The sequence below is a fragment of the Cupressus sempervirens genome, chromosome 9 (genome assembly GCF_028749045.1).
Source record: "Cupressus sempervirens isolate cs-2001-9-10 chromosome 9, ASM2874904v1, whole genome shotgun sequence".
Classification (NCBI taxonomy): Eukaryota; Viridiplantae; Streptophyta; class Pinopsida; order Cupressales; family Cupressaceae; genus Cupressus; species Cupressus sempervirens.
The window spans coordinates 357,208,855-357,225,299 of record NC_143126.1 but is presented as its reverse complement, the minus strand read 5'-3'; the positions used below and the strand labels follow the sequence as shown (position 1 = coordinate 357,225,299).

Here is a 16,445-nt window from a genome sequence, read left to right as displayed (position 1 = left end):
TGTGAAATATCACTTGAATTATTGCAGCTGGGAGGAAGATACTTCAGTCTTCTATTTGTGCTACATTGAGAAAAAAATATTTGTGGCCATTGAGAACGAAAACTCTCAATTGGTATGCGATTTTGAGGGTGTGAAATATGACTTGAATTATTACAGCTGGGAGGAAGATACTTAAGTCTTCTATTTATGCTACATTGAGAAAAAATATTTGAGTTCGAAAAAGCAGGCCGAAAAAGCAGTTTGAAAAAAGCAGGCCGAAAAAACAGTTCGAAAAAAGCAGGCCGAAAAAGCAGTTCGAAAAAAATAGGCCGAAAAAGAAGCTCTGAAAAAAGCAATCCGAAAAAGTAGTTCGAAAAAGAAAAAACGAAAAAGCAAATCCAGAAAAAGCAAGTGGTAAAAGCAGATCAGAAAAAAGCAAAGCAAAAGGGGCAACATTGAAGGAAAATATTACAGCCATCCACAATCAGGTTCTTCACTTCTCATTTGGCATATTTTCTGCGAAATGTAGGTTTTCAGCTGAGTACAAAATATAGCTTCAGCACTTCATTATTTTACATTGTACTTGTCTTTGTTTGCCAATTGGCATTATTGGTATCAAAGGAAGGCTAGGATTTTGCAATTGAAAGAGCGTTGTAATTTTTAGACTATCTATATTGCAACTCTAGAGTTGATGATCAGCTTATTAGTTTGCATTCCAATTGTTTGACAAAATATCAATTGACTGTAAGTTCTCTTTTTGGCATAAATAATGTTATAATTTTGCATACTAAGTGTTTATATTAATGCCACTTGGTTGTAAGTGCATTAATGCCATCCTAGGTTGCATCCAAAGTATTTGTCATAATTACTAATTGCTATAGCTGCATTTTGCAAGTAGTTTAAGTCACATATATGTATTAAATATTGCCAAAATTAGTTGCACATTCATATTAGGTCATTGTTTAGACAATTTGGAGTCTTTTTGTAAGCATTCTCTTTGAGGCAAATCCAAACAAGAATCACTGCAGCAATCTGAAAAGTTATATCAGTCAGATGACCCTTGCTTGCAAAGTGTTTGACGAAATGTCAAACAACTGAAATATAAAAATATTTGGTGTTGGAAGAAGTTATAACCTATTGGAGTTATTACAATACCTGACAAAGAGAGGAAATCGGAAGGCTGTAAAAATGAGAGTTGAAAAGCGCAAAATGGCTTTTTGGGGAGAGGTTTTTGAGAGAAGACTTGCACTAATAATGGATGCAAAGCATCCATTAATCACAAGGGTGGTATTGAAGATTATTGGGAGGGAACTTTTAGAGCTTGAGGATAGGCCCAAGACCAATACAGAGCTCGTAGCCATCTTAGTAGCAACCATCCTCCATGTGGACCAAGACAAGGTGACGATTTACGAATTATGCTTGAGCATGTTCCAACGGTTCTTGTTGGTAGAATTGCGAGAGATGTTGGACAACATCGATGACAAATTGTGCATTGCAAGACGAAGGGTCTGGGGTGTAGTAAATCATCTAGTGCAAGTATTCCCTATCTTGATCATTAAGGACCATGCCAAATTCATGAAGCAAGTATCCTCCATTAAAAGGAATTGGTGGTTCCTCCTTAGCATTCTATATATCTGGAACAAGCCAGGTTGGATGGGGTTAGAATGCTTTTTAAAGGTTGATAGGATAGAACATAGCTATGATGAGTTAGAGCTAGAGGAGAATGGTTCCAACTAGGGAATTGCGACCTAGTTAAAACTATAGATTCAACTTAATCTTATAATAGGATAGTAGTTATTAAAGAGTCTAGGTCAATTCTCTTTTGGAGTAAGTTCGCTTGGACAGATAAATTTTGAGCCCTATAAATCATAAGTAAATACTAAAGACATTATACTTAGGAACGCTCAGTTTACGTATAAGGATGCTACCCTTATGTATAAGGATGCTTCTTTCTACTTATATTAAGACATTATGACTTAGAAATTTGTAGTATGTTCAAGGAATTTTTGGATAATTTTAAATCCTAAATATCAGAATGAAGCTAGTTTTAATTTGGGTTGTAAATCTATGGATATATTTGACTTACATGTTTGTCAAGGAATTAGGAGCAGCAAGGAAGACAAACGGGCAAGAACATCACATGGTATGGTGGTCATAGTTTAAAGCAACAATCGACAAAAGTAAGTAAAATGTTTGATGCTCTGTTAAGTGTTTTATGGCATCCTATTTTCTTTCCATAATAAACAGACTGAAATAGTGGATTGTGAAATGTAGAAAGGGAAGTAAGAGTTAGAATCTTGAATTTCTCTCAGAAGTAATGGTCCAATGATATAAATTAACTAGATTGAAAAGATATTTTTGGGGAATATTTAATGACCATTGTCGAAACGCTAAACTTGTATAAAGAATAAGCACTTATGGATTAGTTCTTGGTTGAAGTCAAGATGAATTTAACATAGAAAGGCTTCACATTATTGGGAATAGTAGATATTGATTTGTGTTAGATTTGGGGAATGGTTTAATAGTCGTAGTTTAATATGATCGATACAACTTTGTCTAAAAGTTGAATAGCCAAAAAAGTCTTGGGTAATGAAAGAAATAGGAAAAGTAGTTTAGAAATTGTGGAATGTTCCCATTATAAAATGAATAAATTATCAAACGATTGTAACGGGCTGATTGATTTAATGTATCTTAGACCCATTTTTATTTTTGTTTCCGTAGTTTGTGTCGTCGTCGGCTATCTTTGTACACCCTCAGAAAGTTTTCCGACGAGTATTTAAGCACGACTTGTAGGTAGTCTTTAATCATGCAAGTTTGGATTATTTTGCTATACTTCAAATTCCTGTTGGGGATTCTTTGTTGTTTGCCATTTCGGAAGTGGAAGACCTTCCCTACTTGGCTAATTCTGGTTTCGGTGGGATTCAATCCTCACCCTATTCTGTCGCCCCTATTCTATTGCCTGTAACACTTCACTCGGATCTGGCATATCAGAGCACCATCTTTCGACATATATTATCCGTATTCAAGTTTCTATTGTTGTGTCTAATCTACTTATGTTATGGTATGAATTGGCATTTATGGTTGTGGCTCAAACACCTAATTGCATGGCATTTGGACATCTCTGTACGGCTCCTTGATTGCACCTACGGTCTCCACATATCTTCGACCATACCTCTCCCTATACCTCCTTGCATCCACCCCCCCGTACGACCTATTGTACAACTTATTAGTCCTTCACACCGTACGCCACTCTTCCATCCATCACTGTACAGCCTACTGTACGGCATACCTTCCCTTCACACCGTATGCCACCCTTGCATTGACCACCATATGGCCTTCATCAACTCCGTATGACATCCTTCACCTGCTTCCACCGTACGGCTTCAGCAGCACCTCCAGTTACTATACTCTTGCACATAGTACGACCATCATTCTCCCTCCCAGAAACCGTACAGCCAGATTATAGTGTACGGCCATAATATCCTCTCCGTACCATATCTGTCAGTTACCTGTCATCTAACGATATTTGGATACAGAGAAAATTTTCCTTCCCCGGGATTGGAACATTACAGTGGTATCAGAACTGGTGATCTTGCCCGCTTGTGAACAATGAATGAGAGTTTATAGCCGAAAGAGAAGGACACATTACTTTGATTGAATGGCTGCCGAATCGGAATTGACAGCTGCCGAACTCGTGGCACTCCTGAGGGAACTTGCCAGGAATCAGGCACAGATCATTGATACTCAACGACTCATGGAAGAAACTCTCAAGAAGTTGGCGGACAATACAATATCCGGAGAACAAAATGGTCATAGTGTGGACTCGGTGTCGGGTAAATCGAACCCTCATCCAGTACGCTCTCGACCTTCCATGCCGACTTTTCCCCCACAAACGGAGGTGCAACACAGAGGCAAACAACCAACCTTTGAAGAGATGCAAGAACAACTGAGAGAAGACTGGAAGAGTGCAAATCTCGAGGAAGATATATTCTACAAAGATTATGTAGATCTGAGAATGAGATATTCGGGAGGCAGAAACAGAGGATATTTTAATGATAATCTCAGAAGAAAGATGAGTAAAGTCAATCTGTCTCCATTTGATAGATTTGGTTCCATATCTGCACAAGCGTGGGTAATGAAAGCCGATACTTACTTCTAGCTGAATCCTATGCCTGAAGAAGAAGCAATCAAATTTGGGGCGCTGCACTTGGAGGGAGTTGCGCATAAGTGTTGGCATCACGACACCATCACATTAGGACATGATCAAATAAATACTTATGTGGAATTCATGGAGAGATTGATAGAGCGATTCGATGGTAAAGATCCGAAACTCAATTTCAAAGATTTGGCACAACTGAGACAAACTGGATCGGTCGATTAGTTCATTGCAGAATTTCAGAAACTCTTTGTTTTGGTTACAAACATTTCCGAAAGAAGACTAGTACTCTTCATAGATGGATTGACAGAACCTTTGAAAGGTTGGGCAAAGGGGTTCAATCCTACCACCTTTCGGAGGCAATCAATAAAGCATAGAGTATGGCATCGTCGTCGACGTCATCCTCTCGAAATTACTTACATTCCAAACTGTCGACATTTTTGAGGGACAAACCTCCGCCCAGGAAGCCGTCGTTAGACGAAGCTACCAGACAGGAACTCCGAAGGAAGAAACTGTGTTTCAATTGCAAGGGACCTTAGGAGCCTGGCCACAGATGCTTCGGAAAGGGAAAGATCCATTACATTGCGGTCGTGTCCGATGAGGAGGATGAACAAGAGGAAGCGCTCGTTGAAGATCACCCACATCACGACAACACCAACATGGTTAGTTTGAACCGTATGGAATGAATTGAGCTTTGGTGCAACGCGGAGGAACTAGTGCCCTAGATTGTAGCTTGAGGTGCACAGTTTTTCAGTTACGGGGTACCCTTCAGGGATAGAGAGTTACGGTGATGCTAGATAGTGGAGCTACTCTAAATTTCATAAACTCATCTCTGGTGAAGCGTAGAGGTCTACCCACGGAGACACATGCAGGGTTTCAGGTCAAGGTTGCCAGAGGGACTCTTTTTCCCTGCACGCACCTTGTTCCTCAGCTAAGTATCACAATGACGAATCATATGGTGACTAAGGATTTCTTCATAGTAGACTTGGCTGACATGGAAGTTATTATAGGCATGCAGTGGATGGAGACACTTGATGAATACACTCAGAGTTTCAAACGGATGGACTTCGCTTTTTTTGTTGATGGAAAGAAGGTTGTCCTACGTGGAATGGCAAATGAAGGTTTGAAGGAAGTTTTTGCGCATCGGATGGAGGCAATTTTTCGGCATGATGACGTTGCATGGGCTGCGCATTGTTTTATCTTGGTGGAACCTATAAAAGGACATCGAACACCTCCACAGGATGATGAACTCCAGAATATTTTGAATAAACATGATACAGTTTTCATTGAGATTCCTCCTGGCATACTGCCTTATCGAGGGTTTGAGCATACTATCAAGTTGGAAGTAGGAGCCAAGCTGGTCATAACCACACCGTGCCGCCATCAAAAGAAATTCAAAATAAGATTGAAAAAACGATTCAGGAATTGCTAAAGAAAGGATGGATCCGTTCCAGTTCTAGCCCTTTTGCGTTGTCTGTGGTTTTGGTCAAAAAGGAGGATGGGACAATGCGCATGTGTGTGGACTACCGTGCGTTGAACAAAAAAACAATAAAGAATAGATATCCCATTCCAAGGATAGATGAGTTGTTGGATGAGTTGCATGGCGCAGTCTATTTTTCAAAAATAGATCTTCTTTCCGTATACCATTAGATCTGCATGAGGGATGAAGATATAGAGAAGACGGCCTTCCGTTGCCACTACGAACATTACGAGTTTCTAGTCATGCCGTTCGGATTGACAAACGCACCTGCTACATTCCAATCATGCATGAATCACATTTTAAACAAACAACTGTGTGAGTACTTATTGGTATTTTTTGATGATCTTATCTATAGCAGGACATGGGAGGAGCACCTGAAGCATCTGAATGAAGTCCTAAAGATCACGAAGGAACAATCTTTGTTTGCCAAGCAATCCAAATGTGAATTTGGCATGACAAAAATATTGTACCTGGGGCATGTTGTCAGTAAATACGGAGTTCAAGTGCATCAGGAGAAGATTCAGGCTATCCTTGATTGGCTTCCTCCAAAATCACTCACAGATTTGCGAGGAATTTTCGGCCTATGTAGTTATTATCGGAGGTTCGTCAAAGGATTCTCTTAGCTCAGCGCACTTCTGACGGATCTGACAAAGAAGGGGTCTTTCTAGTGGAATGAAAAGGCACAACTCACTTTCGATAAACTGAAAGAGGCAATGAGCACTTGTCCCATACTTGCATTACCTGATTTCACTCGACCATTCATTTTGGAGTGAGATGCGTCCAGAGAAGGCATTGGCGCAGTACTGATGCAAGATAGACACCCCATAGCTTATGAGAGCAGGAAGCTTACGCAGACAGAACACCTCTATTCCATCTATGACAAAGAGATGTTGGCCATCATACATGCACTAACCAAGTTCTGGCAGTATCTAGTAGGTGCCAAGTTTGTCGTGTGTACTGATCACAATAGTTTGAGATATTTTTTGGAGCAACGGGATTTGAACAAGAGACAACAGAAATGGGTAAGCAAGGTTTAGGCCTTCGATTTTGATATTGAATATGTAAAAGGAAGAAACAATGTGGTTGCAAATGCTTTGTTGAGAAAGCCCGCCGTCTGCTGACTAACCCAGATTTCAGCCGATTGGAAAGCACAGTTGTTGGTAGAATATTCCAAAAACACATTTACCTGTGAGCTAATGGATGACATCATTTACTATAAGAGTTGGTATTCCTAGTGCTTGAATCTAAATTGAAGCAAAAAATCTTGAAGGAAGTACACGACTCACCCTTGGTAGGACATCCGGGCTTCCTCAAAACATACAGAGGTCTACGGGAGAGGTTTTCATGGAAAGGATTAGAAGGGGATGTGTTGCAGTATGTAAGAGAGTGTGCTGTTTGCCAACAGAACAAATCCGAACATACCCTACGTGTTGGGTTACTGCAACCGCTGCCAATTCCAAAACATAAGTGGGAAAGTATCTTGATGGATTTCATAATGGGGCTTCCTAAGGTGAACGGAAAGGATTGTATTTTCGTGGTGGTCGACAAGTCGACAAAGTACACACATTTCTTCGCCATCCCCTCAGAATTTCAGGATGCACAAGTTGCCGAGTTGTTTTTTAGAGAAGTTTTCCATCTGCAGGGGTTACCCCGAAACATTGTCAGTGATTGGGATGGGCAATTCATCAGTATCTTTTGGACAGAACTGTTTCGGATGGCAGGGACAAAATTGTCACCAAGTACTAGTTACCACTCGTAGATAGACGGACAAACGGAGGTTGTGAACAAATGGCTCGAAGGTTACCTTTAGAACTACGTTTCGGCACAACAACGAGCATGGGTCAAATGGATCCATTTGGGGGAATATTGCTACAATACCATGTACCGCATGTTCATTGGAATGACACCATTCAAAGTTCTGTACGAGTACGAATCCCTTTCCTTCATCGACACAGTTTTGAGATACAACCATGCACCAAGGGCAAGGGATTGGCTTCAGGAGGGACAAGACATTTTGAGATGCTTGAAGGACAATTTACAGAGGGCACAAAATCAATAGAAGATGTGCGCCGACAGACACAGAATGGAGAGGAGTTTTGAAGTAGGGGGATTTGGTCTATCTCCGACTCTAACCCTATCGACAATCCTCATTGAAGGAGAAAGGAAAAGAAAAGAAAAACTGAAACCCCGATTCTATGGCCCCTATCGTGTAACTTGCCGCATTGGGGAAGTTGCCTATGAGCTAGAACTTCCAAAGGGTAGCTGTATTCATAATGTCTTCCATGTTTCTTGTCTGAAGAAAGCCGTAGGGAAAAACATCACAGTTGCTACGAACCTCCCACCACTCAATGAAGAAGGCAAGCTCATATTGGAACTGGCCGAGATCATCGAAGTACGTGAGTAGACTTTGCGGAACCGCATAGTGAAGGAATATTTGGTGCATTGGAAACACTTGCCATTGGATGACGCGACATGGGAGGGCGAGCACATTCTCTAGCACCCGGCATTGCATTTGCTTGAGGAAAAACAAAATTTGGGACGGGAGGACTGTAATGTTCTTGTTATAAAATAAATAAATTATCAAACGATTGTAACAGGCTGATTGAATTAATATATCTCAAACCCATTTTTATTTTTGTTTCCATAGTTTGTGTTGCCGTCGACTATCTTTGTACACCCTCGAAAAGTCTCCCGACGGGTATTTAAGCACGGCTTGTAGGTAGTCTTTAATCATGCAAGTTTGGATTATTTCGTTGTATTGCGAATTCCTAATGGGGATTCTCTATTGTTCGCCATTTCGGAAGTAGAAGACCTTCCCTACTTGGTTAATTCCGGTTTCGGTGGGATTCAACCCTCACCCTATTTCATCGTGTGTAACACTTTGCTCGAATCTGGCATATCGGAGCACCATCTTTTGGCATATATTATCCGTATTTAAGTTTCTATTGTTGTGTCTGATCTACTTATGTTGTGGTATGAATTGGCATTTATGGTTGTGGCTCAAACACCTAATTGCGTGGCATTTGGACATCTCTGTACGACTCCTTGATTGCACGTATGGCCTCCACATATCTTCGACCATACCTCTCCCTATACCTCCTTGCATCCACCCCCTATACAGCCTATCAGTCCTTCACACCGTACGCCACCTTTCCATCCATCACCGTACAACCTATTGTACGAAATACCTGCCCTTCACACTGTACGGCCTTCATCAACTCCGTATGACATCCTTCACCTGCTTCCACCGTATGACTTCAGCAACACCTCCACTCATCATACTCTTGGACATAGTACGGCCATCATTCTCCCTCCCAGACACCGTACGGCTAGGTTTCTTACAGTGTAAAGCCATAATATCCTCTTTGTACCATATCTGCCAGTTACTTGTCATCTAATGATATTTGGATACGGAGAAAATTTGCCTTCCCCTAGATTGGAACATTACAAATATTAATGAACATAGGAGAAGAATAATAGGCAAAAGTAGTTATAAAGAAGGAGGTTTTCTATATAGTAGATTTGAAGATGGTATTGTTGTATTCAAGGGAGTACTTTAATGCCAATTTTATTTATTTATTAATAAGTGGTCCTTATTGACTGTAGCTTGAAACTTGACACAAACATTGCTAATAGGAAAGAGGAAACAATAATAAGCATAAATTGGATTGGGCAGTTAGCAGGTGTAAGGAATTTAAGGACAATCTATATATGAAGTATTCTATTATAATAAGTGAAATTTCAAAATTAGATTGCATGATGCGTTAAATACTATACCATTGGATCTAAAGTGAATCTTAAATTAAGATATGGTATAGATAATGCCATGATGTAAGATATCAACTATAGAGTGTTAAATTACTTCTTTGCTTGATAAGTAGGAGATAATTTCTAAAACAAGTCAAATTGTGATATTGCTATCAAGATTTAGTATGATAAAGCTAATATCAATCTTGGCCAACAAGCATTGTATGTAGGTTTCAACTATAGCAATCTATCAAGCTACGAATACAATCTAGCAAAGAAGGGTGTCAACCGAAGATTGGAAGACATATGTATTTATGTAATAGAATGAGGAAAAACCTCAAGATTTAAGCATATTAACTTTGTAAAATGAGGAAATTCCCTTATAGCTTAAACCCCTGTAAGGGAATGCCTCTATATCTTAACTTTCGTAAATTTCCAAGTGGACAAAAAGTCCTTGGGCAAGACTGGAGGTTTTCTTTACTCCGTTCTTCCCTACCAGTGCCTGTTTTGAATGAAGGAAAGAATAGAGGAAAATGTACCTAATTTTTTAAAAGTAATAAAATTATTAAGGCTTAGGCCTTATATCGATAAAAAACAAAAAACTTATATCTATACTTATACACAAGTAAATATGTGTATAAATATATCTATATTTATACACATGTATGTATATAAGTATAAATACTTAAATATATCTCTACTTTTTTTATAGAAAAGTGGTAAGCCACTGATATCATATAATAATAAAAATCTGGTTCAAAAGCTCATGGAGGAAAGAACCAGAAAAATAACCTTCATTCCTTGTGAAATACAAAAAAGATTAGTTGTTCGAAAAGGATCCCCTAGATTAATGAAGGAGCTTGATAAATGGCCTTACAATTGAATACAAGAGTTCCAATCAAGTAATGCCAAGAATATTTGATGTTGGCATATTTTGAACCTGCCCACCTTTCAAGTTGTTCGTATTGAAATTGTGTATTGGTTCACTGCTGGAGAAGCCCTACACTTATAGACATCTGCTGCTGATGGTTATGAAAAGAATGTTTTTCCTGCTGTTGCTGCCCTGCACTTGATGCCATCTGTTGGTGGTATGGTGATGAATGTTGTTGCTGCTGCCCTGAGCATGTTGGTGGTGCTGTACTGAATGTTGCTTTTGTTGTTGTTGCATCATCTGCACCATCTGAGTCAGTGGTGCACTGTTTCTTAAGCCACTCATTTGACTCACATCTCCACGTCCCATAGAAGCTGTTGGAACTTGGACCTGCCTAATGCAACAGCCTGCAATTTTAGACACATTTCTTGGTTTGTCTGACTTATAATTGCTTGCCAAGCTCCACTTTTTTAAGCAAGTGCATTCCATTGTACCACATAGGGTCCAGGATACCTCCAATGCAGAATTCCTTGGTTATGTTGCTGTAGTCAAAACTTTTTGAACCTCCACAGTTCTGTTTTATTATGCTTACTGCCACTGGCCTAACTGCTGAGCGGACAGATCATGAGCCCAGTCATAGGGTTGAGACTACAATGGTTCCTTCAAATCAAGCTTGCTTGAAGAAGTTCACAATATACCTCCTTGGCCCGCACCAACACCCCACATTTTTGCTGACGTAGTGAGACACATAGTATAGCTTTGAGCACTGTGAGCAACCATAGGGAGCTGACCAGTAATAGTCTGCCCAGCCATGACATAGATAGGCTGAGACAAGACACACGAAGCTGATACTAGTGTGTTGTTGGTGCACCAGGCGCAGGTGTAAGCCATCATTGCACAACATCTATAAATGCTTGTATATATAGACAATGCAAAACTAAATATATATTTATACATCTATATGTAAATCTATGAGAGAACTAGTCAATATATGAGATAGTATATAGACTTATACATACATATTTAGAACTAGTCTATATATGAGATGGTATATAGACTTATACATACATACATACATACATATATATATAAAATTTTTTTTTTAATATTATATATGTATAAAAGCGAGAATATGAAAGCCACACAATAAAAATTTATGTAAAGAAGCAGAAAACTAGATTATGATGCCACAATATATATATATATATATATATATATATATATATATATATATATATATATATATATATATATATAAGCAAGAATATGAAAGCCACACCACAAAAATATATATAAAGAAGCAAAAAACTAGATTTTGATGCCAATACATATATATGTATATATAAACTCAGAATGTATATTATTATAAACACGTCCAAAAATCTATACACACATTTGTGTGTGTGTAACAAAAAATAAGAAAAAGTAAAAACAAACCTAAAGCAAACAGAAAAGGAATAAACTAAAGCAAAAAAAAAAGGAATGTAGTTAAATGTACAAAGAAACTAAAAGCTAATAGAAAAGAAAAAGAATAATGGGCACAAAAGAAAGAAAGGAAATCAACGAGAGTCTAAAAACAAAACACTAAGATCAACACCACCGGACATGCCAAGAAGCAAGAGGAGAAAGGAAACAAGGGGGAAGGCCAAAAGCAAGACGGGGGGAGGGGGGCGAGGGGAAGAGAACAAGAAGTGAAGAGTGGATTGAGGAGAACCAAGGTTTTAAGAGACAAAAAGGAAGGGATGACAAACCTAAAAAGGGGGCAGAAGAGGAACCTAAAGAAAGGCAAAAAAGAAACATCATAACAGCCTTGCAAACTTTCTAGAGTAGAATGTTCTTGATGAAAGACAATACCAATGGGTCAGTAAAATGCAAGCACGTGAAAGGCTAAGAGAAATGTTGTTGCAGATGCCCTTTCTTGGACACCTTTGGCTTTCTTTTTGATTGAGATATCAGCTGATTGGTAGGGTCACCTTTTGGTTGAGTATTCTGAAAATTACTGTGCATCTGATGTGTTGGATGACAAAGTTTCCGATGAAAATTTAAGTTAGTGGATGAGATCTTCTACTACAAAGACAAAATATTTCTAGTACCTAGATCTAAGTTGAGGGAGAGAATTTTGAAGGCCATCCACGATACACCATTGGCAACTCACCCGTGATATCTCAACACTTACAAGAAGATTAGAAAGAGGTTCTTATAGAAGGGCCTGAAGGATGATGTATTGCAACATGTCACAGAATGCATGACATGCTAACAAAATAAGGCAGAACACAAACAAGTATTTGTTGCTGATAGAAAAATATTAAAAAACCAAAAAATAATAATCGAATGGCAATATTACATCTGATTAAAATTATATTAAGTTCTTGGAAAAATAACAAATATTGAAAATCAAGAAATATCACTGAATTGAAATATGAGGATTTTCGTCCCAAAATTTATAGAGATTTCAAGAGAAGTTTTTGTCCTATAGAATTTCAACCAAGGGTTTCTATCCTTGAATTGAAATTTGGAACTAAAAATCTAAAATGATCATAAAGGATAATGAATAATTGACAATTTTGATGTGAACCTTGACTTCTCTTTTATAGGCACTTTACTTTCTATTTTATTTTTAAATTACTTTTCCTATCAAGCATTAAAAATAATTTTTGAAGGACATTTTGATTATGATGTAAAATCACTAATTTAAATATTACATTGACTTATAATAATATTTAGGTTGCTTATATGAAAATAATTGGGCCCAACTTAAAGTGCTATTTTATTTCTTTTAGTTCCAAAAATTGAATATGATATTTATATTTCAATATTTTTTGAAGTTTCTTAGAGTTTGTGTTTTCCATTCTCTTTAATAATGTGACAATTTCCCTGTATGGTCTCTTGAACTGCAGCACAAGAGGTTCTAGCAGTATAATTAGGCTGATGATATTTGTGCCACCATTCTATGATGTTTTCCATTGCCTCTGTCAATACTCTGATGTATTTATAGTTGATTTTCTCCATGTTAGAATGAAACTGATGAACACCATGAGTTGGCCTTGGGGTATGGGATTGAAGAATGGATATCCTATTAGAAGTTGTTTATGTCTTTAATGGCAGAACTGTTAATTTGTTTGTGTATGTTATTGGATCTTAAGATATATGAACATATGTGTTGGATGACTACAATAAAAAGCAAAGGAGAATTAATTGATTTGGGATAGGTGGCATTCTATAAAAAATTCACCTACATTTTTTCTCATAAATTTGATGCTTCAATAGTCCATAACACTTAGAAATGATAACTTTAATAACAGTTTGTCCCTCACGTGTAATGGATTACTAGTACATAGGTAGGTTCTTATACAAGTTATCAATAGACTGACCCAGGCATAGCATTTAGTGTAGCTATATACCACACATAAATTTTGTAAGGCACCTTAAATACACATTAGTTTCAATAATACCTCTAACAAATTTATTTTTAAAAAAATGAAGAAAATTGTAATCAGAATTCTTGATCAAAATAAAAGTTAGATCTTAAAATAGGCTGTATAAGTTGTTTAAGAATAATCTGTCTGAAGCCTACTGAAGTGAAAAGCAGATTCACCGATTATACATAAGATATATTGTCAGCAAATATAAACTAATATGGTTGTCTTGAGGATAGTGACTACCATGTTTATTATGTTTTGTGAACAGTGATTAGTATGTTTTAGTGGCTCCATGTTTTTGCCTTCGAAAGTATGCAGGAGTCTTTTTTTCTTGCATTAGTTCGATTAAAGAATGGGTTTAGAAGGAATTTTTCATAGCTATTCTTGGTGCAATTTCCTAATTTAAAGAGGATGCTATGTGCTGACATTGAGCTCATATGGCCACAAAGGCATTTAATCTATTCCAAGCTCTCATCTTAAATTTGTATCCAAATTAGCTTTAATATCTTATCGCTATAAATTTTGCTTCTACTATGAAAATACCTCAATAGATAGTTTTTAAACAGTTGGATTGCTTAAAATTGTTGTTTTCCATGTCATGTCTTCTTTTACAAGTGTATCCAAAGTTTTATGGGTTACATGTTTGTTAATAGTTTTTCATAATTGTTAAAACAAAACAATTTATTTAATTTTTATTTATGAAAATCTTGACACATTGATTTATTGGTGTTTGCATGCACAGCTTTGTTCCAAACTTAGCTATTAGCAAGATCATTTCCAGAGAGAATAATAAAGTTTGCCTTCTTCAGGTATTTCTTGTCACTAGAATTGAGTTGATAAAATTGACATATTGCAAATTCTGATTTTAGCTTTGAACCAGTGACATTGCCTTTCCTTTCCTTCTATATTCAATGATGTATGTAGTAAAAATCATGTATACCAACTATGAGTAACAAATGAAGTAGTTTTAAGTGCAATGTGCAACATATGCCTACCTAAGTGACATGTTGAAGGACACAGAGAAATTTGATAGAAACATATCACCTATATCTAATGAATAGTTAATGTTAAGTGAGAGAATCAAGTATCGCAAGGAAATATTGCTTTACCTGATCCAATATCTTTGAGATAGAAATTATTGTTTTCAGCTAATTTGCCAATTTGGGTATAGGTTATAGAATTTGATATAGTGGGATGGAATCGTTTTCCTGGGTACAAGTACAGGTACAGACACACACACACACACAACTATATATATGTTCAAAATTATAAGATATGACTATACAAGAGTGATACTCAAATCCTTAAGTGCCAATAAATATTTTCTTAAATATCTCATGATATCATTATCATAATTTGCTAAAAAGAAATATTGTAGTCTCAAAATGTCATTATATGGTGAAAATTCAAATTACAATCCATATTTAATATCCATATTCATCTACATTAGAAGCATCAAGGTCAACATTTGGTTCAACCTCATTTGAACTACAACCAATTAGATTGCCACTCCTAGTTGTGACATCTATATAGTGTTGGGCAAGCCATGCAATTGTAGCATCTAAAACAGCAAACTCAGGGTCTAGATCCCAATTCCTTGTTACACCCTCTCCGTATTCAGGTTTCTTAAGTGATAATGGATGAAGGTTAGAGCGTATGTAGGCCATTCTTCTACATTTTTCTACACTCAAATGAAACGATTGTGCTTGACTGAGTGGATGGAGGAGTGTGTACTCCATTTCTGCTTGGCTAAAGAAGAAGTTGCAAACTGTTGATTTTACATACAACATCTAGTATTTAATTTTATCGTTCAATAATCAAAACTTAAAATATAAACCATAAAAGGAAGATTTGTTAAGAATATATAGCATGGAAGCATTGAATGAGAAAAAAAAAGAGACATACTTGGTAGAGGCTTTTAATTTCAAGAGGCTATAGAAAAATGGATTCGTGACCATGTACATATGACCACTCATCAACACTCATCTTGCATGGAATGAAGAGTGGTAGCACCGTAGTACCATGATTTTTTGAAGATACAAAACGGCCTAGCTCACTTTAGACAATATTTTTAATTTCATCATCTGAAAATAACTTTCTAAATGCAACCTTGCAGCTAGTAACAACCTCCACATCTTTATATGGTGCCACCCTTAATCGCAATTCAAATTACTCTTTTCTATAATACTTTGGCAACAAAGAAAATGCTAAGAGATGTAAGGGGGAGTTCATTTTGTTCTAATGATCAACAATAATTTGTTGCACAAATTTGAAAATGTTTCCATTGGGTCATGTGTGTTGACCTCTACTATTGTTCGTATTTTATCCACCATGGAGTCCATGCCATCATAAACCTCACCCAGAGATGGGCAACTGGCATCAACATACCTAATCATGCTTGTGGTGGGCTTAGCGAAACTCAAAACATAATCCACACAATCCCGCCACTCATCATCAAAGACTTTTGGTCACGATTTTGCACCTCACAAATCGTGCTTGATTGTTTGAGCATGTAGATTGTAGGAGATTTCTTGATTATTCATATACAAAGATTGATTCCTTCTCAATTGTTCTTTGTGTTCAACATCTATTTGTGAAATTTCGATTATCATGTTCTAAACCTTTATTTAGTCAATTTCCTTATGAATTTTGCATTCAGATTCGATATCCCACAGTATAGATTTGAGATTGGGTTTCATGTTTTGATTTTGAATCTGTGAACAAGTGTTTTCCTCTTCAGATATCAGGATACCAAAGCTTTTCATAGAGTTACTTTTGTAGGGTTGTCTGATT

The 16,445-nt window shown here is 37.2% G+C and overlaps 1 protein-coding gene across 2 annotated transcripts in view; it reads left to right on the top strand.

Moving 5' to 3' along the window:
- The window catches only part of LOC149538775 (polyketide cyclase/dehydrase/lipid transporter), a 249,549-nt gene that overhangs the window by 88,978 nt on the left and 144,126 nt on the right, over positions 1 to 16,445 (top strand). For both annotated transcript variants that reach the window (XM_089800099.1, XM_089800098.1), the window contains exon 6: positions 14,395 to 14,461. In XM_089800099.1, coding sequence (XP_089656225.1) covers positions 14,395 to 14,461 — 67 coding nt within the window. The remainder of the gene's footprint in view (positions 1 to 14,394; positions 14,462 to 16,445) is intronic.